This window comes from Anomaloglossus baeobatrachus, chromosome 4, assembly GCF_048569485.1.
Source record: "Anomaloglossus baeobatrachus isolate aAnoBae1 chromosome 4, aAnoBae1.hap1, whole genome shotgun sequence".
Taxonomy (NCBI): Eukaryota; Metazoa; Chordata; class Amphibia; order Anura; family Aromobatidae; genus Anomaloglossus; species Anomaloglossus baeobatrachus.
The window spans coordinates 11092481-11119232 of NC_134356.1; the positions used below are offsets into that span (position 1 = coordinate 11092481).

Below are 26752 nucleotides of genomic sequence, written 5' to 3' on the forward strand. Positions count from 1 at the left end.
TCAGCAGCAATGTAAGAAAGTATCAACACTGAACTATAACCCAGCTTTCCCAGTGTCAGCAGCAATGTAAGAATATATCAGCACTGAACTATAACCCAGCTTTCCCATCATCAGCAGCAATGTAAGAAGGTATCAGCACTGAACTATAACCCAGCTTTCGCCAGTGTCAGCAGCAATGTAAGAAAGTATCATCACTGAACTATAACCCAGCTTTCCCAGTGTCAGCAGCAATGTAAGAAAGTATCATCACTGAACTATAACCCAGCTTTCCCATCATCAGCAGCAATGTAAGAAGGTATCAGCACTGAACTATAACCCAGCTTTCGCCAGTGTCAGCAGCAATGTAAGAAAGTATCATTACTGAACTATAACCCAGCTTTCCCATCATCAGCAGCAATGTAAGAAAGTATCAACACTGAACTATAACCCAGCTTTCCCATCATCAGCAGCAATGTAAGAAAGTATCATTACTGAACTATAACCCAGCTTTCCTCTCATCAGCAGCAATGTAAGAAAGTATCAACACTGAACTATAACCCAGCTTTCCCATCATCATCAGCAGCAATGTAAGAAAGTATCAACACTGAACTACAACCCAACTTTCCCAGTGTCAGCAGCAATGTAAGAAAGTATCAGCACTGAACTATAACCCAGCTTTCCCAGTGTCAGCAGCAATGTAAGAAAGTATCAGCACTGAACTATAACCCAGCTTTCCCATCATCAGCAGCAATGTAAGAAGGTATCAGCACTGAACTATAACCCAGCTTTCGCCAGTGTCAGCAGCAATGTAAGAAAGTATCATCACTGAACTATAACCCAGCTTTCCCAGTGTCAGCAGCAATGTAAGAAAGTATCATCACTGAACTATAACCCAGCTTTCCCATCATCAGCAGCAATGTAAGAAGGTATCAGCACTGAACTATAACCCAGCTTTCCCATCATCAGCAGCAATGTAAGAAAGTATCATTACTGAACTATAACCCAGCTTTCCTCTCATCAGCAGCAATGTAAGAAAGTATCAACACTGAACTATAACCCAGCTTTCCCATCATCATCAGCAGCAATGTAAGAAAGTATCAACACTGAACTACATCCCAACTTTCCCAGTGTCAGCAGCAATGTAAGAAGGTATCAGCACTGAACTATAACCCAGCTTTCCCATCATCAGCAGCAATGTAAGAAAGTATCAGCACTGAACTATAACCCAGCTTTCCCAGTGTCAGCAGCAATGTAAGAAAGTATCAGCACTGAACTATAACCCAGCTTTCCCAGTGTCAGCAGCAATGTAAGAAAGTATCAGCACTGAACTATAACCCAGCTTTCCCATCATCATCATCAGCAATGTAAGAAGGTATCAGCACTGAACTATAACCCAGCTTTCCCTGTGTCAGCAGCAATGTAAGAAAGTATCATCACTGAACTATAACCCAGCTTTCCCAGTGTCAGCAGCAATGTAAGAAAGTATCATCACTGAACTATAACCCAGCTTTCCCAGTGTCAGCAGCAATGTAAGAAAGTATCAGCACTGAACTATAACCCAGCTTTCCCAGTGTCAGCAGCAATGTAAGAAAGTATCAGCACTGAACTATAACCCAGCTTTCCCAGTGTCAGCAGCAATGTAAGAAAATATCAGCACTGAACTACAACCCAGCTTTCCCAGTGTCAGCAGCAATGTAAGAAAGTATCAACACTGAACTATAACCCAGCTTTCCCATCATCATCATCAGCAATGTAAGAAGGTATCAGCACTGAACTATAACCCAGCTTTCCCAGTGTCAGCAGCAATGTAAGAAAGTATCAGCACTGAACTATAACCCAGCTTTCCCAGTGTCAGCAGCAATGTAAGAAAATATCAGCACTGAACTACAACCCAGCTTTCCCAGTGTCAGCAGCAATGTAAGAAAGTATCAGCACTGAACTATAACCCAGCTTTCCCAGTGTCAGCAGCAATGTAAGAAAATATCAGCACTGAACTATAACCCAGCTTTCCCATCATCATCAGCAGCAATGTAAGAAGGTATCAGCACTGAATTATAACCCAGCTTTCCCAGTGTCCGAAGCAATGTAAGAAAATATCATTACTGAGTTGAAACCTGGACATTTGTAGCATCATCAGCCGTATCCAAATCATCACCAAGTTTTCTTGCCAGCAGCAGTGTCAGTCTGCAACCCAGAAAAGAGCTAAGAAGCCCTGCAATGCCCTGAACTGGGAGGGGAATAGGTGGTATCAGCATCTGTGGACTCCCCCTGTTTTGTGGCTTTTTTAGCCAATTTGTAATGATATAGTAGGTGCCTTTGCATTGATATATATATTTTTTTATTTTTTTTTTTTGCAATCCCGCTTTTGTCCACTAGATGGTGCTGCTAAACATAAAAAAAACAAAATACTAAAAGAGATCACAATCTATTCCCCATTTCATGTGTGATCGATCTGCGCCACCGATCACATCGGCGCTGCGATTCCAGATTGTCTCAGTTTATGATTCTATTGAAAGCTTTGAGAGACACGTGATCATTATAAACACGGGTGTCATTTCCTGCCCCAGCCATTAGGTGGCGGTGCATGTAATGTGATGTACCTCTGCTGCACAGGAGGCAGAGCTGACAGCTCCAGTACGGCCGCCATTAATCCCGGCTCAGAGGATGATCCAGTCACTGCTGTCACAGATTGGAAACATTTATTGTTTATGCCCAAAAACGATAATTTGCTCCAGGGATTGCTGCCATTGTATCCGATGTAATTAATACATTACACACTATATATTGTCTGTATTCACTGACAGCAAGCGGAGGTCTTGAAAGTTGCAGAACTTTGTGTCTCTGCGTGCAGATACATGGGTGGGTCATTGATGTGAGCGCTGCCCCTCGGCACCACACAACCCCCTATCCCCTCGGCACCACTCCCCCCCCGCCCCTCGGCACCACTCTCCTCCCCGCCCCTCGGCATCACTCCCCCCCTGCCCCTTGGCACCACTCTCCCCCTTCCTCAGCAACACTCCCCCCCACCCCTCGGCACCACTCCCCCCCGCCCCTCGGCACCACTTCCCCCCACCCCTCGGCACCACTCTCCCCCCTGCCCCTCGGCACCACTCCCCCCCTGCCCCTCGGCACCACTCCCCCCTTGCCTCTCGGCACCACTCCCCCCCGCCCCTCGGCACCACTCTCCCCCCAGCCCCTCGGCACCACTCTCCCCCCTGCCCCTCGGCACCACTCCCCCCCGCCCCTCGGCACCACTCCCCCCCGCCCCTCGGCATCACTCCCCCCCTGCCCCTTGGCACCACTCTCCCTCTTCCTCAGCAACACTCCCCCCCACCCCTCGGCACCACTCCCCCCTGCTCCTCGGCACCACTCCCCCCCGCCCCTCGGCACCACTTCCCCCCACCCCTCGGCACCACTCACCCCCGCCCCTGGGCACCACTCTCCCCCCTGCCCCTCGGCACCACTCTCCCCCCCTGCCTCTCGGCACCACTCCCCCCCGCCCCTCGGCACCACTCTCCCCCTTGCCCCTCGACACCACTCCCCCCTGCCCCTAGGCACCACTCCCCCCCTGCCCCTCGGCACCACTCCCCCCCTGCCCCTAGGCACCACTCCCCCCTGCCCCTAGGCACCACTCCCCCTGCCCCTCGGCACCACTCCCCCCCTGCCCCTCGGCACCACTCTCCCCCCCCGCCCCTCGGCACCACTCTCCCCCCTGCCCCTCGGCACCACTCCCCCCCGCCCCTCGGCACCACTCCCCCCTGCCCCTCGGCACCACTCCCCCCCTGCCCCTCGGCACCACTCCCCCCTTGCCTCTCGGCACCACTCCCCCCCGCCCCTCGGCACCACTCTCCCCCCAGCCCCTCGGCACCACTCTCCCCCCTGCCCCTCGGCACCACTCCCCCCCGCCCCTCGGCACCACTCCCCCCCGCCCCTCGGCATCACTCCCCCCCTGCCCCTTGGCACCACTCTCCCTCTTCCTCAGCAACACTCCCCCCCACCCCTCGGCACCACTCCCCCCTGCTCCTCGGCACCACTCCCCCCCGCCCCTCGGCACCACTTCCCCCCACCCCTCGGCACCACTCACCCCCGCCCCTGGGCACCACTCTCCCCCCTGCCCCTCGGCACCACTCTCCCCCCTGCCTCTCGGCACCACTCCCCCCCGCCCCTCGGCACCACTCTCCCCCTTGCCCCTCGACACCACTCCCCCCTGCCCCTAGGCACCACTCCCCCCTGCCCCTCGGCACCACTCCCCCCCTGCCCCTAGGCACCACTCCCCCCTGCCCCTAGGCACCACTCCCCCTGCCCCTCGGCACCACTCCCCCCCTGCCCCTCGGCACCACTCTCCCCCCCCGCCCCTCGGCACCACTCTCCCCCCTGCCCCTCGGCACCACTCCCCCCCGCCCCTCGGCATCACTCCCCCCCTGCCCCTTGGCACCACTCTCCCTCTTCCTCAGCAACACTCCCCCCCACCCCTCGGCACCACTCCCCCCTGCTCCTCGGCACCACTCCCCCCCGCCCCTCGGCACCACTTCCCCCCACCCCTCGGCACCACTCACCCCCGCCCCTGGGCACCACTCTCCCCCCTGCCCCTCGGCACCACTCTCCCCCCTGCCCCTCGGCACCACTCTCCCCCCTGCCCCTCGGCACCACTCCCCCCCCTGCCTCTCGGCACCACTCCCCCCCGCCCCTTGGCACCACTCCCCCCCCTGCCCCTCGACACCACTCCCCCCTGCCCCTAGGCACCACTCCCCCCTGCCCCTCGGCACCACTCCCCCCCTGCCCCTAGGCACCACTCCCCCCTGCCCCTAGGCACCACTCCCCCCCCTGCCCCTCGGCACCACTCCCCCCCTGCCCCTCGGCACCACTCTCCCCCCTGCCCCTCGGCACCACTCCCCCCTGCCCCTAGGCACCACTCCCCCCTGCCCCTCGGCACCACTCCCCCCCCTGCCCCTCGGCACCACTCCCCCCCTGCCCCTAGGCACCACTCCCCCCTACTCCTCGGCACCACTCCCCCCCTGCCCCTCGGCACCACTCCCCCCCTGCCCCTCGGCACCACCCTCCCCCCTGCCCCTCGGCACCACTCCCCTCTGCCCCTAGGCACCACTCCCCCCCTGCCCCTCGGCACCACTCCCCCCCTGCCCCTAGGCACCACTCCCCCCTGCCCCTCGGCACCACTCCCCCCCCTGCCCCTCGGCACCACTCCCCCCTGCCCCTCGGCACCACTCCCCCCCCTGCCCCTCGGCACCACTCCCCCCCTGCCCTTCGGCACCACTTCCCCCTGCCTCTCGGAACCACTCCCCCCTGCCTTTCGGCACCACTCCCCCCTATCCCTCAGCACCACTCCCCCCCCTGCCCCTCGGCACCACTCCCCCCCCTGCCCTTCGGCACCACTTCCCCCTGCCTCTCGGAACCACTCCCCCCCTGCCCCTCAGCACCACTCCCCCCTGCCTCTCGGCACCACTCCCCCCTGCCTCTCGGAACCACTCCCCCCTGCCTCTCGGAACCACTCCCCCCTGCCCTTCGGCACCACTTCCCCCTGCCTCTCGGAACCACTCCCCCCCTGCCCCTCAGCACCACTCCCCCCTGCCTCTCGGCACCACTCCCCCCTGCCTCTCGGAACCACTCCCCCCTATCCCTCGGCACCCCTCCACCCTCATAAAGTGCCCTCTGATTTCCTCACCGTTTCACTGGTTCTTTGGCTCAGAGCAGAGTATAAATAGCTCCGTCCACGTCACATGTTGGCAGCGAAACCAGAAACCGCACAGACATTTTCCACTTGTAAATAGCGTCATCTGCCCCTGTGTTTCCATTCACATTCATCCCCTGCAGCCCCGACCCCGGACCACCGACCATTCACTGTCACAACAAGCCGCCCACCCCCACCCCGAGACCCCGGGCTATAGGCAGCGTCCCTGACTGATGAGGAGAATGCTTCTCTCTAACTTCTGCTCATCCAGAGCTTCAAACCCAACCTGCCATTATTTCATCTAATTCTGTATCTCTGTATACAGGGAGCTCCCCCTAGTGGTGGCTGCAGACAGGATCTTATCATGTATCTCTGTATACAGGGAGCTCCCCCTAGTGGTGGCTGCAGACAGGACCTTATCATGTATCTCTGTATACAGGGAGCTCCCCCTAGTGGTGGCTGCAGACAGGATCTTATCATGTATCTCTGTATACAGGGAGCTCCCCCTAGTGGTGGCTGCAGACAGGACCTTATCATGTATCTCTGTATACAGGGAGCTCCCCCTAGTGGTGGCTGCAGACAGGATCTTATCATGTATCTCTGTATACAGGGAGCTCCCCCTAGTGGTGACTGCAGACAGGATCTTATCATGTATCTCTGTATACAGGGAACTCCCCCTAGTGGTGGCTGCAGACAGGATCTTATCATGTATCTCTGTATACAGGGAGCTCCCCCTAGTGGTGACAGCAGACAGGATCTTATCATGTATCTCTGTATACAGGGAACTCCCCCTAGTGGTGGCTGCAGACAGGATCTTATCATGTATCTCTGTATACAGGGAGCTCCCCCTAGTGGTGGCTGCAGACAGGATCTTATGTATCTCTGTATACAGGGAGCTCCCCCTAGTGGTGGCTGCAGACAGGATCTTATCATGTATCTCTGTATACAGGGAGCTCCCCCTAGTGGTGACTGCAGACAGGATCTTATCATGTATCTCTGTATACAGGGAGCTCCCCCTAGTGGTGGCTGCAGACAGGATCTTATCATGTATCTCTGTATACAGGGAACTCCCCCTAGTGGTGACTGCAGACAGGATCTTATCATGTATCTCTGTATACAGGGAGCTCCCCCTAGTGGTGGCTGCAGACAGGATCTTATGTATCTCTGTATACAGGGAGCTCCCCCTAGTGGTGGCCGCAGACAGGATCTTATCATGTATCTCTGTATACAGGGAGCTCCCCCTAGTGGTGGCTGCAGACAGGATCTTATGTATCTCTGTATACAGGGAGCTCCCCCTAGTGGTGGCTGCAGACATGATCTTATCATGTATCTCTGTATACAGGGAGCTCCCCCTAGTGGTGGCTGCAGACATGATCTTATCATGTATCTCTGTATACAGGGAGCTCCCCCTAGTGGTGGCTGCAGACAGGATCTTATCATGTATCTCTGTATACAGGGAGCTCCCCCTAGTGGTGACTGCAGACAGGATCTTACCATGTATCTCTGTATACAGGGAGCTCCCCCTAGTGGTGGCTGCAGACAGGATCTTATCATGTATCTCTGTATACAGGGAGCTCCCCCTAGTGGTGGCTGCAGACAGGATCTTATCATGTATCTCTGTATACAGGGAGCTCCCCCTAGTGGTGACTGCAGACAGGATCTTATCATGTATCTCTGTATACAGGGAGCTCCCCCTAGTGGTGGCTATAGACAGGATCTTATCATGTATGTCTGTATACAGGGAGCTCCCCCTAGTGGTGGCTGCAGACAGGATCTTATCATGTATCTCTGTATACAGGGAGCTCCCTCTAGTGGTGGCTATAGACAGGAACTTATCATGTATCTCTGTATACAGGGAGCTCCCCCTAGTGGTGGCTGCAGACAGGATCTTATCATGTATCTCTGTATACAGGGAGCTCCCCCTAGTGGTGGCTGCAGACAGGATCTTATCATGTATCTCTGTATACAGGGAGCTCCCCCTAGTGGTGGCTGCAGACAGGATCTTATCATGTATCTCTGTATACAGGGAGCTCCCCCTAGTGGTGGCTGCAGACAGGATCTTATCATGTATCTCTGTATACAGGGAGCTCCCCCTAGTGGTGGCTGCAGACAGGTTCAGTACTGCTGTTCTCTTCTATAGTGAAGGTGCCCCCCGCTCGGATGACTGTACGTGCTGCGCCCCCTATAGGAATACTTCCGCTATAGTCCCACCTCCAGGTTATGGTATATAAATAGGAATGTATATGGGGTACTCCTGTAGCAGCTGATCCGTCAGGTCGGTGTTGAGTGCCGGGGGTGGGGGGGGCAGTAATGGAGTGCGGCCCGGCACAGGTTAATCCCCGCGTTGTGCCCTACTTCTCTCGCCTCGCAGGTTTGTGCTACAAGATAAGAAACCAGTTTATTTTTAAAGCGTTTTCCTGGTGCGGACGTAATGTAATGTGACATCTGTGATGGGGAGGACGGCGGCGATGGCTGCTGGTGTGAGGATCGTGCGGCTGCGGGAAGTAAGACCCCCGGATGGTGAGACCGCGGCGTAAAAGGTGCAGCTCTTAAAGGGGCACGAACCCAGTACAAAAAACAATTATGGCTGAAACCACTGATATTGATAATGGCTGAGTGGTCATACAAACTGTCTCGTCCCAGCCTGAAATGGCTGATAACAGAGAACGATAGCTGCAGCTTTGTATTCTCTTTGTCCTTCTCAGTGAACCCTGTAATTGCGGTGGATGATGAGGGACTCACAAGGCCGGAGTCTGGCTCATAAAGGGGAGGTTGGAGGATAGGAGACGGGGATGTCGCCTCTCGTTACTCCCAGGATCGCTGAGCACCGATCGGTCTGGGAAGAAAACAGCTTTCGGCCATAGGTGAGAGAAGACGAAGATGTCTCCACGATTACTGACATTCTCCTGAAAAGGGCAGAAATCCGGGAAGGGACCGGGGAGGGAGAGGGGGCGCATGAAGGTGCAGAGCGAGGAAGGGGACGTAGAGGAGGAAGGAGGCTCTGAGCACCGTGCCATCGAGAGCAGAAAAAACGAGCCTGGGGTCTGCAGAACAATCAGCTAAAAGATGTGGTTGGTGGGTCCTCGCTATGTATCAAATTCACTAGACGTGGCTGGTGGGTCCTCGCTATGTAACATATTCACTAAGACGTGGCTCGTGGTTCCTCGCTATGTAACATATTCACTAAGACGTGGCTGGTGGGTCCTCGCTATGTATCAAATTCACTAGACGTGGCTGGTGGGTCCTCGCTATGTAACATATTCACTAAGATGTGGTTGGTATGTCCTCGCTATGTAACATATTCACTAAGACGTGGCTGGTGGTTCCTCGCTATGTAACATATTCACTAAGACGTGGCTGGTGGTTCCTCGCTATGTATCATATTCACTAAGACGTGGCTGGTGGGTCCTCGCAATGTAACATATGGACTAAGACATGGCTGGTGGGTCCTCGCTATGTATCATATTCACTAAGATGTGGTTGGTTGGTCCTCGCTATGTATCATATTCACTAAGACGTGGCTGGTGGGTCCTCGCTATGTATCATATTCACTAAGATGTGGTTGGTTGGTCCTCGCTATGTATCATATTCACTAAGACGTGGCTGGTGGGTCCTCGCTATGTATCATATTCACTAGACGTGGCTGGTGGGTCCTCGCTATGTATCATATTCACTAGACGTGGCTGGTGGGTCCTCGCTATGTATCATATTCACTAGACGTGGCTGGTGGGTCCTCACTATGTATCATATTCACTAAGACATGGTTGGTGGGTCCTCGCTATGTATTATATTTACTAAGACGTGGCTGGTGGGTCCTCGCTATGTATCATATTCACTAAGACGTGGCTGGTGGGTCCTCGCTATGTAACATATTCACTAAGACGTGGTTGGTGGGTCCTCGCTATGTATCACATGCACTAAGACGTGGTTGGTGGGTCCTCGCTATGTATTATATTTACTAAGGCGTGGCTAGTGGGTCATCGCTATGTAACATATTCACTAAGACGTAGTTGGTGGGTCCTCGCTATGTATCATATTCACTAAGACGTTGCTGGTGGGTCCTCGCTATGTATCATATTCACTAAGAAGTGGCTGGTGGGTCCTCGCTATGTATCATATTCACTTTGACGTGGCTGGTGGGTCCTCGCTATGTATCATATTCATTAAGAAGTGGCTGGTGGGTCCTCACTATGTATCATATTCACTAAGACATGGCTGGTGGGTCCCCACTATGTATCATATTTACTAAGACTTGATTGGTGGGTCCTTGCTATGTATCATATTCACTAAGACGTGGTTGGTGGATCCTCGCTATGTAACATATTTACTAAGACGTGGCTGGTGGGTCCTCGCTATGTATCATATTCTCCTTTCTGTGGGCACTTTTCCATGTCTCCTCAGTCTTTTCTCTTCTCTATAACCCGGGGTCTCCACTTGCCATGCGGCTTCAGCCACACTCACACTCACTTCCTGGAAGCAGCCTTATATAAATCCTGATAAAACAGCGACATCTAGAGGCAGCAGCTAATAGTGCAGTGTTAATTAGGGAGAAAGAGGACGCAAAGCAAACACCCCTATATTGCTTGTGTGGGGGGAATGATTTTAAATAGACAAGCCACGCCTCCTGCTCAGCAGTCTCCGCCCACGCTTAGTGATGTCAGGACGAAGGAACCACCCCTGGTTAAATCAATATCACCAAAAATTAATGCAGTCCTTAGAAATCTCTCCAGAGACGATCAATTCTATTTACTGAACACCTTTTATAAGGCCACAGACATAATAAAGGAAGGAATGATGGAGGGAGGGCCCGGGGGCACATGGTGGGTGAGGGTCCAGGGGGGCAGGTGGTGGGTGAGGGTCTGGGGGAACGTGGTGGGTGATGGTTCAGGGGGGCACGTGGTGGGTGATTGTCCGGGGGGGCACGTGGTGGGTGAGGGTCCGAGGGGGGCACGTGGTGGGTGATGGTCTGGGGGGGGAACATGGCGGGTGATGATCCGGGGGGGTACATGGAGGGTGATGGTCCGGGGGGGCACGTGGTGGGTGATGGTCCGGAGGGGGGCACGTGGTGGGTGAGGGTCTGGGGGGCACATGACGGGTGATAATCTGGGGGGCACATGGCGGGTGATGGTCCGGGTGGGGTACGTGGTGTGTGATGGTCCTGGGGGGGCGTTCGGTGGGTGATGGTCCGGGGGGGCATATGGCGGGTGATGGTCCGGGGGGGGCACATGGTGGGTGATGGTCCGGGGGGCACATGACGGGTGATGATGATCCGGGGGGGGCACGTGGTGTGTGATGGTCCTGGGGGGGGCGTTTGGTGGGTGATGGTCTGGGGGGGGAACATGGCGGGTGATGATCCGGGGGGTACATGGAGGGTGATGGTCCGGGGGGGCACGTGGTGGGTGAGGGTCTGGGGGGCACATGGTGGGTGATGGTCTGGAGGGCGGCACGTGGTGGGTGAGGGTCTGGGGGGCACATGACGGGTGATAATCTGGGGGGCACATGGCGGGTGATGGTCCGGGTGGGGTACGTGGTGTGTGATGGTCTGGGGGGGCACGTGGTGTGTGATGGTCTGGGGGGGGGCGTTTGGTGGGTGATGGTCCGGGTGGGGTACGTGGTGGGTGATGGTCTGGAGGGCGGCACGTGGTGTGTGATGGTCTGGGGGGGCATTTGGTGGGTGATGGTCCGGGTGGGGTACGTGGTGTGTGATGGTCTGGGGGGGGGCACATGGTGTGTGATGGACTGGGGGGGCACGCGGTGTGTGATGGTCCTGGGGGGGCGTTTGGTGGGTGATGGTCCCGGGGGGGGCACATGGTAGGTGAGGGTGCGGGGGGGGGCACATGGTGGGTGATGGTCCAGGGGGGCACATGGTAGGTGATGGTCCGGAGGGGGGCACGTGGTGGGTGAGGGTCTGGGGGGCACATGACGGGTGATAATCTGGGGGGCACATGGCGGGTGATGGTCCGGGTGGGGTACGTGGTGTGTGATGGTCCTGGGGGGGTGTTCGGTGGGTGATGGTCCGGGGGGGCACATGGCGGGTGATGGTCCGGGGGGGAGGGCACATGGTGGGTGATGGTCCGGGGGGGCACATGACGGGTGATGATAATCCAGGGGGGGGCACGTGGTGTGTGATGGTCCTGGGGGGGGGCGTTTGGTGGGTGATGGTCCGGGGGGGAACATGGCGGGTGATGGTCCTGGGGGAGTACGTGGTGGGTGATGGTCTGGGGGGGCACATGGTGGATGATGGTCCTGGGGGGGCACATGGCGGGTGAGGGTCTGGGCCGCTCTCTGTCCTCTAGCGACACTTTGCCGGCGCTGAGCCTCAGACGTGTTGATGGTTGATTGTATCCGACACGGACTCGATGCTCATTAACAGTAAATCAATATGAGGAATAATGATGATTGGGAGCGGGGGAGGGGGGAGGCAGGACGGTGCCGGCATTCACTGTGAGCGCTGGGTCAGGGGGAGACGGCACTGATCATACAGGGAGAGGAGCTTCACAAGGTAAGTGGAGCCCCCCGGGGCAGGGGCTTCAGTATTAACCCTTTAAACAGGGGTGCCACGGCATTACAGTGTCTTTCCTCCATCCTGCGGACCCCCACTCGCCCGCTCTAGGATGGGCAAGATAGACGGTGACTCTGTGGAGCTGAACTCCCCGTGTGAGGGGCGTCAGGCTGCCCCCATCGAGACACACGCCCCAGCGGAGAACCCCAAGAAGAAGGACGACTCCGAGGAGCGCGAAACCTGGAAGGGAAGATTCGACTTCTTGCTGTCCTGTGTGGGCTACGCCATCGGCCTGGGGAACGTCTGGCGCTTTCCGTACCTGTGCGGAAAAAATGGCGGAGGTGAGGGGCCTGGGTAAAAGACTCCGGGTCCGGATGGTCGTCCTCCCTCCGCCCTGCCCGTAAGTGTTGTCATCGTGTCTCCGCCAGGTGCCTTCCTCATCCCTTATTTCCTGACTCTGGTCTTTGCTGGGATCCCGCTCTTCTTCCTGGAGACGGCGCTGGGTCAGTTCACGTCTATTGGCGGTCTGGGGGTCTGGAAATTGGCGCCCATGTTTAAAGGTACAGGGCAAAGTCCATTAGAAAGTGGCAGAACGTTTTCCTCTAATGTCGCCGTCTGTCACTTTAAGCCCCTCTTATTGGTGGCTGGTGCGCAGTGTCTGAGGTTTTCCACGTGGCGTCTCGTCCTGTGCAGGGGTCGGGATGGCCGCCGTGGTGCTGTCCTTCTGGCTGAACATTTACTATATTGTGATCATCGCCTGGGCCCTTTATTATCTCTTCAACTCCTTCGCCTCGGTAAGTACAACACAAACTCCCTATTAAAGGGTCAATACACCTGTAAATGGGGGCTGCCTCATCACTGAAGGGTCCTGGCTCGGGAATGTGGGGTTATTGTTATTTTAGGGTATTGATAATCCTGATCGGTGACTGGTGGTAGCACAGCAAAGTATCACATTGAACTAATCCCAAGGGCTGCAAAAAATATACACTGTTATTTAAATGAATACATCATCAGAACCACCATCAGTACATGAGTACATCATTAGAGAAAGCTTTAAGTATTTGAAGAGGAGTTAGAGAGATTTTGCTCAATTTCTGCTCCAAAGTAGCCAGTGTGAACACACACTAACTTAAACTGAGTTAAAATCACTGTAAATAAATGAATGCAGCACCAAAACCATCATCAGTACATGAATGCAGTATTAGAACCACTGTCAGTACATGAATGCATCATTAGAACCACCATTAGTGCATCATCACAGCACCATTATCAGTACATGAATGCAGCATTAGAACCACCGTCAGTACATGAATGCATCATTAGAACCACCGTCAGTACATGAATGCATCATTAGAACCACCGTCAGTACATAAATGCATCATTACAACCACCGTCAGTACATGAATGCATCATTAGAACCACCATTAGTGCATCATCACAGCACCAGATCCACCATCAGTACATGAATGCAGCATTAGAACCACTGACAGTACATAAATGCAGAATTAGAACCACAGTCAGTAGATGGGTACAGCATTAGAACCACCGTGAGGAGATGGGTGCAGCATTAGAACATTAGAACCACTTTCAGTTGATGAATGTAGCATTAGAACCACCATCAGTAGATGAATGCGGCATTAGAACCACTGACAGTACATGAATGCAGCATTAGAACAATTGTCAGTAGATGGGTGCAGCATTAGAACCACCGTCAGTTGATGATTGTAGCATTAGAACCACCATTAGTGCATGATCACAGCACCAGAACCAGTCTCAGCACATGAATGTAGCATTAGAACCACTATCAGTACATGAATGCATTGCCAGAATCAGCATCAGTACATGGATGCAGCACCAGAACCACCGTTAGTAGATCAATGCAGCATTAGAACCACAATGAGTACATGAATACAGCGCCAGAGCCACCATCAGTACATGAGTGCAGTGCCAGAAACACCATTAGTGAATGAACGCAGCACCAGAACCACTCTCAGTACATATATACATCACCAAGCATAGTGCAGCAATCAAATGTAATATGTCAGCCCATGTACATGTATTGCTTTACACTACAACTCCCGGTATGACCTTAACAATGATAAGGAGATACCGGGACTTGTTTTTCTCAGCTATCATCAAACTGTGGAGCATACAGACACCAAAGCATCACGTCAGTATCACAAAAACATTTTCATCCAGGTCCCTTATAGGTGACATGTTCCCTGATGGAGTTGTTCCCGTTCCTTTTATCTCCAAGTAGTAAAGACGCCATGATCAGATTTCACGCCCAGAGCTCGTCTCTGCAGACTTCCATCTTCACTGTCTTCAGCAGCACTTCCTGAAACAGTGCCCTTAAAAATAAAAGTGCTCCTCGCCATACTGTGCCCCTTTTCACAACCCCATAACTATCCTCCAAAATTTTGAGGCTATTGACCTGCACATGGTTAGGACATGTTTGGAGGGGGAGAAGATAAGCTTGTGATGGGGTTGATCTTGGCAGGTGTGTCCATATTTTGGGCTGTCATCCTCACCCTCTTCCTCTTCCCTCCTCCGCTGAGAAGACCCTGCCCTGGCAGAGCTGCGACAACAGCTGGAACACCGAGCGATGTTTCTCCAATTACTCGCTGAACGACACCACTAACCTCACCAGCGCCGTCACCGAGTTCTGGGAGTAAGTCGCGGCTGGATTCGGGGAGCCGTTCAGTCTCCTCAGCTTCTGATATAAATGTATGGCGGTCCGTACAATGTATGGAATCAGACCCGTCCTCTGTGATGTTCACGTGGCCAATCAGGGACTGGCATAAGACAACCCCTTAAAGGGAGTTTCCATAAATGACATAAATATGGCTTAATCTTCTGCAAATTATTAGTAAATCTTATGCTAAAGTTTAGTCTCTGAAACTGGACCCTGGATCTTCTCTGTACGGAGGGATCGGGTTTGATCACGTGATGTATGTGGCAGTGATTGGCCATGTCTGCCCTATTTTCCTTCTATTTTGTCAGTAGAAAGTAGACAAAAGTAATCAATCGATTACCATTCCATTAAAGTGAATGGAGCTGAGCTGCAGTACCACATCTCACCTGAGGACAGGGGTGGCGCTGTTTCTGGTAGAAGGGAATAATGTTTCCCTAATCCTGTCCTTTATTCTGTATTTGCAGAAGGAACATGCATCAGGTCACCAGCGGACTTGGAGAACCCGGGAACATTCGCTGGCCCCTGGCGTGCACCCTGGCCCTGTCCTGGGTCATGGTTTACTTCTCTATTTGGAAAGGAGTGGAGTGGACGGGGAAGGTGCTCAGCGCTTATATGGCAGCACATACAGCCCCTATGGCTCTGCTTCATGTCTTCCGCCATATGTATCACCAGTAACTAAAATCAGCGCTTCCTCCAGTCACGTATCCCCTTCCCTCCTCAGGTGGTCTACTTCTCCGCGACCTACCCGTACTTCATGCTTGTAATCTTGTTCTTCCGAGGGATCACCCTTCCTGGAGCGATGGACGGCATCCGATTCTACATCACCCCAGACTTCAGCAAACTCTCAGAATCTGCGGTGAGTGCAGCCCGACTGTAATACGCCCCTGCAGAAAAAGCAGCCACCACTAGGGGGAGCTCCCTGTATACAGAGATACATGATAAGATCCTGTCTGCAGCCACCACTAGGGGGAGCTCCCTGTATACAGAGATACATGATAAGATCCTGTCTGCAGTCACCACTAGGGGGAGGTCCCTGTATACAGAGATACATGATAAGATCCTGTCTGCAGCCACCACTAGGGGGAGCTCCCTGTATACAGAGATACATGATAAGATCCTGTCTGCAGCCACCACTAGGGGGAGCTCCCTGTATACAGAGATATATGATAAGATCCTGTCTGCAGCCACCACTAGGGGGAGCTCCCTGTATACAGAGATACATGATAAGATCCTGTCTGCAGCCACCACTAGGGGGAGCTCCCTGTATACAGAGATATATGATAAGATCCTGTCTGCAGTCACCACTAGGGGGAGCTCCCTGTATACAGAGATACATGATAAGATCCTGTCTGCAGCCACCACTAGGGGGAGCTCCCTGTATACAGAGATACATGATAAGATCCTGTCTGCAGCCACCACTAGGGGGAGGTCCCTGTATACAGAGATACATGATAAGATCCTGTCTGCAGCCACCACTAGGGGGAGCTCCCTGTATACAGAGATACATGATAAGATTCTGTCTGCAGCCACCACTAGGGGGAGCTCCCTGTATACAGAGATACATGATAAGATCCTGTCTGCAGTCACCACTAGGGGGAGCTCCCTGTATACAGAGATATATGATAAGATCCTGTCTGCAGCCACCACTAGGGGGAGCTCCCTGTATACACAGATACATGATAAGATCCTGTCTGCAGCCACCACTAGGGGGAGCTCCCTGTATACAGAGATACATGATAAGATCCTGTCTGCAGTCACCACTAGGGGGAGCTCCCTGTATACAGAGATACATAAAATCCTGTCTACAGCCACCACTAGGGGGAGCTCCCTGTATACAGAGATACATGATAAGATCCTGTCTGCAGCCACCACTAGGGGGAGCTCCCTGTATACAGAGATCCATGATAAGATCCTGTCTGCAGCCACCACTAGGGGGAGCTCCCTGTATACAGAGATACATGATAAGATCCTGTCTGCAGCCACCACTAGGGGGAGCTCCCTGTATACAGAGATACATGATAAGATCCTGTCTGCAGCCACCACTAGGGGGAGCTCCCTGTATACAGAGATACATGATAAGATTCTGTCTGCAGCCACCACTAGGGGGAGCTCCCTGTATACAGAGATACATGATAAGATCCTGTCTGCAGCCACCACTAGGGGGAGCTCCCTGTATACAGAGATACATGATAAGATCCTGTCTGCAGCCACCACTAGGGGGAGCTCCTTGTATACAGAGATACATGATAATATCCTGTCTGCAGCCACCACTAGGGGGAGCTCCCTGTATACAGAGACACATGATAAGACCCTGTCTGCAGCCACCACTAGGGGGAGCTCCCTGTATACAGAGATACATGATAAGATCCTGTCTGCAGCCACCACTAGGGGAAGCTCCCTGTATACAGGGATACATGATAAGATTCTGTCTGCAGCCACCACTAGGGGGAGCTCCCTGTATACAGAGATACATGATAAGATCCTGTCTGCAGCCACCACTAGGGGGAGCTCCCTGTATACAGAGATACATGATGCAGACAGGATCTTATCATGTATCTCTGTATACAGGGAGCTCCCCCTAGTGGTGGCTGCAGACAGGATCTTATCATGTATCTCTGTATACAGGGAGCTCCCCCTAGTGGAGGCTGCAGACAGGGTCTTATCATGTATCTCTGTATACATGGAGCTCCCCCTAGTGGTGGCTGCAGACAGAATATTATCATGTATCTCTGTATAAAAGAGCTCCCCCTAGTGGTGGCTGCAGACAGGATCCTATCATGTATTTCTGTATACAGGGAGCTCCCCCTAGTGGTGGCTGCAGACAGGGTCTTATCATGTATATCTGTATACAGGGAGCTCCCCCTAGTGGTGGCTGTAGACAGGATCTTATGTATATCTGTATACAGGGAGCTCCCTCTAGTGGTGGCTGCAGACAGGATCTTATCATGTATCTCTGTATACAGGGAGCTCCCCCTAGTGGAGGCTGCAGACAGGGTCTTATCATGTATCTCTGTATACAGGGAGCTCCCCCTAGTGGTGGCTGCAGACAGAATATTATCATGTATCTCTGTATACAGGGAGCTCCCCCTAGTGGTGGCTGCAGACAGAATATTATCATGTATCTCTGTATAAAGGAGCTCCCCCTAGTGGTGGCTGCAGACAGGATCTTATCATGTATTTCTGTATACAGGGAGCTCCCCCTAGTGGTGGCTGCAGACAGGATCTTATCATGTATCTCTGTATACAGGGAGCTCCCCCTAGTGGAGGCTGCAGACAGGGTCTTATCATGTATCTCTGTATACAGGGAGCTCCCCCTAGTGGTGGCTGCAGACAGAATATTATCATGTATCTCTGTATAAAGGAGCTCCCCCTAGTGGTGGCTGCAGACAGGATCTTATCATGTATCTCTGTATACAGGGAGCTCCCCCTAGTGGTGGCTGCAGACAGAATATTATCATGTATCTCTGTATAAAAGAGCTCCCCCTAGTGGTGGCTGCAGACAGGATCCTATCATGTATTTCTGTATACAGGGAGCTCCCCCTAGTGGTGGCTGCAGACAGGGTCTTATCATGTATATCTGTATACAGGGAGCTCCCCCTAGTGGTGGCTGTAGACAGGATCTTATGTATATCTGTATACAGGGAGCTCCCTCTAGTGGTGGCTGCAGACAGGATCTTATCATGTATCTCTGTATACAGGGACCTCCCCCTAGTGGTGGCTGCAGACAGAATATTATCATGTATCTCTGTATAAAGGAGCTCCCTCTAGTGGTGGCTGCAGACAGGATCTTATCATGTATATCTGTATACAGGGAGCTCCCCCTAGTGGTGGCTGCAGACAGGATCTTATCATGTATTTCTGTATACAGGGAGCTCCCCCTAGTGGTGGCTGCAGACAGGGTCTTATCATGTATATCTGTATACAGGGAGCTCCCCCTAGTGGTGGCTGCAGACAGGATCTTATCATGTATCTCTATATACAGGGAGCTCCCCCTAGTGGTGGCTGCAGACAGAATCTTATCATGTATCTCTGTATACAGGGAGCTCCCCCTAGTGGTGGCTGCAGACAGGATTTTATCATGTATTTCTGTATACAGGGAGCTCCCCCTAGTGGTGGCTGCAGACAGGATCTTATCATGTATCTCTGTATACAGGGAGCTCCCCCTAGTGGTGGCTGCAGACAGGATCTTATCATGTATCTCTGTATTCAGGGAGCTCCCCCTAGTGGTGGCTGCAGACAGGATCTTATCATGTATCTCTGTATTCAGGGAGCTCCCCCTAGTGGTGGCTGCAGACAGGATCTTATCATGTATCTCTGTATACAGGGAGCTCCCCCTAGTGGTGGCTGCAGACAGGGTCTTATCATGTATCTCTGTATACAGGGAGCTCCCCCTAGTGGTGGCTGCAGACAGAATATTATCATGTATCTCTGTATAAAAGAGCTCCCCCTAGTGGTGGCTGCAGACAGGATCCTATCATGTATTTCTGTATACAGGGAGCTCCCCCTAGTGGTGGCTGCAGACAGGGTCTTATCATGTATATCTGTATACAGGGAGCTCCCCCTAGTGGTGGCTGTAGACAGGATCTTATGTATATCTGTATACAGGGAGCTCCCTCTAGTGGTGGCTGCAGACAGGATCTTATCATGTATCTCTGTATACAGGGAGCTCCCCCTAGTGGTGGCTGCAGACAGAATATTATCATGTATCTCTGTATACAGGGAGCTCCCCCTAGTGGTGGCTGCAGACAGGATCTTATCATGTATTTCTGTATACAGGGAGCTCCCCCTAGTGGTGGCTGCAGACAGGGTCTTATCATGTATATCTGTATACAGGGAGCTCCCCCTAGTGGTGGCTGTAGACAGGATATTATCATGTATATCTGTATACAGGGAGCTCCCTCTAGTGGTGGCTGCAGACAGAATCTTATCATGTATCTCTGTATACAGGGAGCTCCCCCTAGTGGTGACTGCAGACAGGATCTTATCATGTATTTCTGTATACAGGGAGCTCCCCCTAGTGGTGGCTGCAAACAGGATCTTATCATGTATCTCTGTATACAGGGAGCTCCCACTAGTGGTGGCTGCAGACAGGATCTTATCATGTATCTCTGTATACAGGGAGCTCCCCCTAGTGGTGGCTGCAGACAGGATCTTATCATGTATCTCTGTATACAGAGCTCCCCCTAGTGGTGACTGCAGACAGGATCTTATCATGTATCTCTGTATACAGGGAGCTCCCCCTAGTGGTGGCTGCAGACAGGATCTTATCATGTATCTCTGTATACAGGGAGCTCCCCCTAGTGGTGGCTGCAGACAGGATCTTATCATGTATCTCTGTATATAGGGAGCTCCCCCTAGTGGTGGCTGCAGACAGGATCTTATCATGTATCTCTGTATACAGGGAGCTCCCCCTAGTGGTGGCTGCAGACAGGATCTTATCATGTATCTCTGTATATAGGGAGCTCCCCCTAGTGGTGGCTGCAGACAGGATCTTATCATGTATCTCTGTATACAGGGAGCTCCCCCTAGTGGTGGCTGCAGACAGGATCTTATCATGTATCTCTGTATACAGGGAGCTCCCCCTAGTGGTGACTGCAGACAGGATCTTATCATGTATCTCTGTATACAGGGAGCTCCCCCTAGTGGTGGCTGCAGACAGGATCTTATCATGTATCTCTGTATACAGGGAGCTCCCCCTAGTGGTGACTGCAGACAGGATCTTATCATGTATCTCTGTATACAGGGTGCTCCCCCTAGTGGTGGCTGCAGACAGGATCTTATCATGTATCTATGTATACAGGGAGCTCCCCCTGGTGGTGGCTGCAGACAGGATCTTATCATGTATCTCTGTATACAGGGAGCTCCCCCTAGTGGTGGCTGCAGACAGGATCTTATCATGTATCTCTGTATACAGGGAGCTCCCCCTAGTGGTGGCTGCAGACAGGATCTTATCATGTATCTCTGTATACAGGGAGCTCCCCCTAGTGGTGGCTGCAGACAGGATCTTATCATGTATCTCTGTATACAGGGAGCTCCCCCTGGTGGTGGCTGCAGACAGGATCTTATCATGTATCTCTGTATACAGGGAGCTCCCCCTAGTGGTGGCTGCAGACAGGATCTTATCATGTATCTCTGTATACAGGGAGCTCCCCCTAGTGGTGGCTGCAGACAGGATCTTATTATGTTGCCTCTTCCTCAGGTTTGGATGGACGCAGCCACACAGATCTTCTTTTCTTATGGTTTGGGTCTGGGTTCTCTCATTGCTCTCGGCAGTTATAATTCTTTCCACAATAATGTGTACAGGTGAGGGTTATCTGTGATCTCTTCAGTTTCTCCCATTTCCATCCGGTGTCTGAGCTCACTCCTCTCCTCTCCTCTCCTCTCTTCTCCTCTCCTCTCCTCTCTTCTCCTCTCCTCTCCTCTTCTCTCCTCTCTTCTCCTCTCCTCTCCTCTCCTCTCCTCTCTTCTCCTCTCCTCTCCTCTCCTCTCCTCTCCTCTTCTCTCCTCTCCTCTCCTCTTCTCTCACCCAATGTTTTCTACTTACAGGGACTCCATCATTGTGTGCGGCATTAACTCTTTCACCAGCATGTTCGCCGGATTTGTCATCTTTTCTGTTGTTGGGTTCATGTCACACATCACCAAGAAACCCATCCAGGAGTTAGCGGCGTCAGGTAAAGATGGAACCGATCCTAAAGGTCGAAGACTCCATTGTATCATTGTATCACTTACAGTGTGTGCAGTGCAGGGTCAGGCACATTGTTGCACTCCTGTGCAGTGCAGGGTCAGGCACATTGTTGCGCTCCTGTGCAGTGCAGGGTCAGGCACATTGTTGCGCTCCTGTGCAGTGCAGGGTCAGACACATTGTTGCGCTCCTGTGCAGTGCAGAGTCAGGCACATTGTTGCGCTCCTGTGCAGTGCAGGGTCAGACACATTGTTGCGCTCCTGTGCAGTGCAGAGTCAGGCACATTGTTGCGCTCCTGTGCAGTGCAGGGTCAGACACATTGTTGCGCTCCTGTGCAGTGCAGGGTCAGACACATTGTTGCGCTCCTGTGCAGTGCAGGATCAGATACATTGTTGCGCTCCTGTGCAGTGCAGGGTCAGACACATTGTTGCGCTCCTGTGCAGTGCAGGGTCAGACACATTGTTGCGCTCCTGTGCAGTGCAGGGTCAGATACATTGTTGCGCTCCTGTGCAGTGCAGGGTCAGACACATTGTTGCGCTCCTGTGCAGTGCATGATCAGATACATTGTTGCGCTCCTGTGCAGTGCAGGGTCAGACACATTGTTGCGCTCCTGTGCAGTGCAGGGTCAGACACATTGTTGCGCTCCTGTGCAGTGCAGGGTCAGATACATTGTTGCGCTCCTGTGCAGTGCAGGGTCAGACACATTGTTGCGCTCCTGTGCAGTGCAGGGTCAGACACATTGTTGCGCTCCTGTGCATTGCAGGGTCAGACACATTGTTGCGCTCCTGTGCAGTGCAGGGTCAGATACATTGTTGCGCTCCTGTGCAGTGCAGGGTCAGATACATTGTTGCGCTCCTGTGCAGTGCGTTCTCTGTTGCTCTTCAGGGCTCTGGGAAAGTTTTGTTGTCTGTTGTTGGTGTAATGGCTGCCGCTGTCATACTCCTCTCTCCTCAGGACCAGGGTTGGCTTTCCTGGCGTATCCTCAGGCTGTCACGCAGCTGCCCATGTCCCCCATCTGGTCCATTCTCTTCTTCTCTATGCTTGTCATGTTGGGTTTGGACAGTCAGGTAAGAAAAATGATCAGTGCACACTTCTCCTGAAATCCTCTGCGCTGTGGAGAACCTGCTTCTTCCATATGTAACCCTCAACCTGTAACCTCCCCCGGGATCAGCACAAACCTCCTTAAATACTCTGTGCTGCCGTGGGGTCCTGCTCCTTCTCCCTCAGGATCAGCGCACTCCTGCTGAAATACTCTGTGCTGCTGTGGGGCCTCACTCCTTCCTCTATGTAACCCTGAGCCTGTGACCTTTCCCAGTATGAGCGCACTCCCCCTGAAATACTCTGTGCTACTGTGGGGTCCTGCTCCTTCTCCCTCAGGATCAGTGCACTCCTCCTGAAATACTCTGTGCTATTGTGGGGCCCTGCTCCTTCCTCTATGTAACCCACAGTCTGAGACCGCCCTCAGGGTCAGCGTACACTACCTGAAATACTCTGTGCTGCTTTGGGGTCCTGCTCCTTCTCCCCCAGGATCAGTGCCTCTCCTCCTGAAATACTCTGTGCTACTGTGGGGCCCTGCTCCTTCCTCTATGTAACCCACAGTCTGAGACCGCCCTCAGGGTCAGCGTACACTACCTGAAATACTCTGTGCTGCTATGGGGTCCTGCTCCTTCTACTATTTAGCCCTGAGCCTCCTTCTCCTTTGGGATCATTGCTCCCCTGCTGAATTACTCTGTGCTGCTGTGAGGTCCTTGCTCCTTCTCCCTCAGGATCAGTGCACTTTTCCTGAAATCCTCTGTGCTGCTGTGGGACCTGCTCCTTCCACCATGTAACCCTCAGTCTGTGACTTACATTTCCTGAAATCCTCTGTGCTGCCTCTTCTCGCCCCTCTCGCTAGTTTTGCACAGTGGAGGGCTTTATCACCGCGCTGGTGGATGAATACCCCCAATTTTTAAGAAGCAGAAAGAAAATCTTCATAGCGGTGGTCTGCTTCGTCTCGTTCGTTGTCGGCTTCTCTAACATCACCCAGGTAGGTGGGGTGCGGTGCCCCCCGGTGGCACAGGTACTGATCTGGCCGCAGAGACCCCTGAGCTGCGTGGACCCCCGTTCTGTATCTCTACACACTGTACGTTGGTTGTATTTTACTGCAGCTCCATTGAAATGAATGGGGCTGACCTGCAGTACCACACACGGCCTGCGTGCACTGGTGGCGCTGTGTTTGGGTGAATACAGCCAAGCCTTTCGAATCCTTGATATCATTTGTATAATTTATGTGACTTTTTTTCAGGGTTCACAGACTTTCGGGGGCTTTTGCCGTTTGTCCACTTCCTTCTTTTTCTCCTTCCAGGGAGGAATTTACGTCTTCAAGCTTTTCGACTACTATTCGGCCAGCGGCATGTGCCTCCTGTTCCTGGTCTTCTTCGAGACGGTCTCGATCTCATGGTGCTACGGTGAGTGGCGTTTCTGCAGTTCCTGCCCTCCGGGGGGCGATAGTGAGTGACCCCGTGTTTCGCTGCTCCTGTGGCAGGGGTGGAGCGCTTCTACCAGGACATTGAGGAGATGATCGGGTACCAGCCCTGCTCCTGGTGGAAGCTCTGCTGGGCGTATTTCACCCCCTTCGTCTGTTTGGTGAGGACGTCCCCCTCTAATATTTGCCCCCCACAGCGCCATGTGACGGGGTCCGCCCGGCTCAGCTTTCCTCTGTCCTTCCTCCCAGGGCGTCTTCATATTCAGCGCGGTGGAGATGACGCCCCTGACCCTGGGCCGCTATGTGTACCCGGCGTGGGGCCAGGGCATCGGCTGGCTCATGGCGCTGTCCTCCATGGTGCTGATCCCTAGTTACATGCTGTACCTGTTCATCGCCTCCCCGGGCACCATCAGCCAGGTACGCAGCCGCGTGTCATATGCGGCAACTTAGGGGTTAAACCTGCAAACACTCCATTTTCTCCTGTAAAGCTGCATTATTATTCCGGTCATCCCACAAAGCGCTATAAAGAGGAGCAGAATTGTGATTGCAGCTCTGCAGGCGGCGTTTCCTTTTCTTACATCTCCGTATCTTTTCATCCACCAGCGCCTCCGAGATATGACGCAGCCACAAATGCAGCAGGTGATGCAGAAGAACGGTCTGCGCCCCCGACTCAGCCTGGATGGGAGCACGAGGGAGACCCTGGGCGTGTAGCATTTGGGGGACAAGGACCCCCCATTCTTCACCCCTTTCCGAGCCTTTCATTCCATCACTCGAGGTTATCCTCCCAATCTGGGCTGAAGAGCTTTCATTTAGTGGAACATGCAACCCCCCCTGGACACCACCTGGGTCCCCAGACCACACTTGAGCCCCCGGACACCACCTGAGCGTTCGGACCCCACCTGAGTCTCTGGACTCCACCTGAGCCCCCGGACCACACCTGAGCCCCCAGACCCCATCTGAGTGTCCAGACCCCACCTGAGCCCCCGGACCCTACCTGAGCCCCCGGACCACACCTGAGCTCCCAGATACCACTTGAGCCCCCGGACCACACCTGAGTGCCCGGACCCTACCTGTACCCCTGGACCCCACCTGAATGTCTGGACCCCACCTGAATGTCTGGACCCCACCTGAATGTCTGGACCCAATGAGTATCCAGACCCCATCTGAGCCCCAGTTCCCACCTGAGTGCCTGGACCCTATCTGAGTGTCCGGACTCCACCTGAACCCCCGGACCCCACCTGAGCTACTGGACCACTCTTGAGTCCCCGTACTCCACCTGAGATCCCGGACCCCACATGAGTTTCCGGACCCCACCTGAGCTCCCGGACCCCACCTGAGCTCCCGGACCCCACCTAAGCTCCCGGACCCCACCTGAGTGCCCGGACCCCACCTGAGCCCCCGGACCCCACCTGAGTGCCCGGACCTAACTTGAGCCCCCAGGCCCCACCTAAGTGGCCCGATCTCACCTGAGTGCCCGAACCCCAGCTGAGTGCCTAGATCCCGCCTGAGCCCCCAAACCTCACCTGAGCCTCTCGATCCCACCTGAGTGCCTTATGCGGTTACCTTATATTTTATAGATAATTGTGGATGATGTAAAATAAATATTGAATAAATAAATGAGAAAATTACAGGACGATGAAATTATTCTGAGTGGTCAGGGACAGACAGTCCTGTGCTGTCCGGCTATAGAAGGTCATAGGGTTTAGCTGCGCAAACTGCTCCCTGACCTTCTATCATTCCTGCTTGGTGTATATCATATCTTATGGAGTATTTGTTGCGTGCTGCAGTCCCTCTCCTGAATCTTCTTGGAGATAAGTTTTTTGTTGTTTTCCCTTGTTTGCGCTCCCGATGTCTTCTTTAGAGCTTAGTGGGGTTGACTAAGCGCTCATCCCATCTGTTCCCTACCTAGGGCACAGATCAGGGTCAGGTATCCTGCTCAGCGCATAGGTGAAGAACCTATCTAGGTGGGTGAGGGAAGCTAGGGCCCAGCGAAAGGCTTGGTCAGGGGTCACCATCTTCACCTTCCCAAGACACAGGGTTTCCCTTCCCTTTCGCCATTCGCTGGGTACTTGCCCATTCCTAGCGTGACATTATCACCAGCGGCACTGAGTGGCTGAGTGGCTTCAGGGTCTGTCCCTGGAGGTGGCAGACCTTAGGTTAGCTGTTTAGCAGTGGCAGTGGTCAAAGACTCCTAATTTTGGAGGTTCTGCGGGTAGGCAGATCCACCCAGAGCCCAAGATTGCTCTCCCAGACAGGTTTGAGGGGGGTAGAGACATATTCTTGGTGTTGAAGGAGGCCTGTAGATTGTACTTTAGGCTTAGGCCTTGCTCCTCTGGGGATGAGGAGCAGCCGGCCTGGATTGTGATCTCGCGGTTACAGGGGGATCCACAATCCTGGGCTTCTTCTTTACCACATGGCTCTGGTTGTCTCTGGTCGATGGATGAATTTTTTCAAGCCTTAGGTCTCTTTATGATGATCCTGACCAGGTCTCCTTGGCTGAATCCAACCCGTGTCACCGGTCGGTGGAGACGTATTGCTCTGAATTTCGCAGATGGGCCACCGTCACCAGATGAAATGACCCGGCTCTCAGAAGCCAGTTTTGCCAGAAAGTCTCTGGATGCCTTGGTGATATATGAAACCCCTGAGCCCTTAGAGGCTGCCATGTTCTGGTCAATCTTTGAGGGAATCATCACTCATGGGATTGGAGGAGCCCATGCAGTTAGAGGGTATCACTACTTCACACG

The 26752-nt window shown here is 53.4% G+C and overlaps 1 protein-coding gene across 1 annotated transcript; it reads left to right on the forward strand.

The window, feature by feature from the left end:
- The first annotated feature begins 12279 nt into the window (after positions 1–12279).
- Positions 12280–25342, forward strand: LOC142302540 (sodium- and chloride-dependent GABA transporter 1-like). The gene is made up of 14 exons (XM_075343637.1): positions 12280–12508; positions 12596–12727; positions 12861–12961; positions 14729–14838; positions 15327–15459; positions 15584–15718; positions 21062–21165; positions 21409–21533; positions 22499–22611; positions 23439–23570; positions 23889–23991; positions 24069–24169; positions 24258–24425; positions 24612–25342. The coding sequence occupies exons 1-14, from the start codon at positions 12280–12282 to the stop codon at positions 24717–24719; spliced, it is 1794 nt and encodes a 597-aa protein (XP_075199752.1). The 3' UTR covers positions 24720–25342.
- Positions 25343–26752: the final 1410 nt, after the last annotated feature.

Coding starts and splice junctions, on each gene's coding strand:
- LOC142302540 (XM_075343637.1), top strand. CDS start 12,280: ATGGGCAAGATAGACGGTGACTCTGTGGAGCTGAACTCCCCGTGTGAG. Junction 14,839..15,326: donor GCCGTCACCGAGTTCTGGGA/GTAAGTCGCGGC, acceptor CTGTATTTGCAG/AAGGAACATGCATCAGGTCA. Junction 23,571..23,888: donor GCTTCTCTAACATCACCCAG/GTAGGTGGGGTG, acceptor TTCTCCTTCCAG/GGAGGAATTTACGTCTTCAA.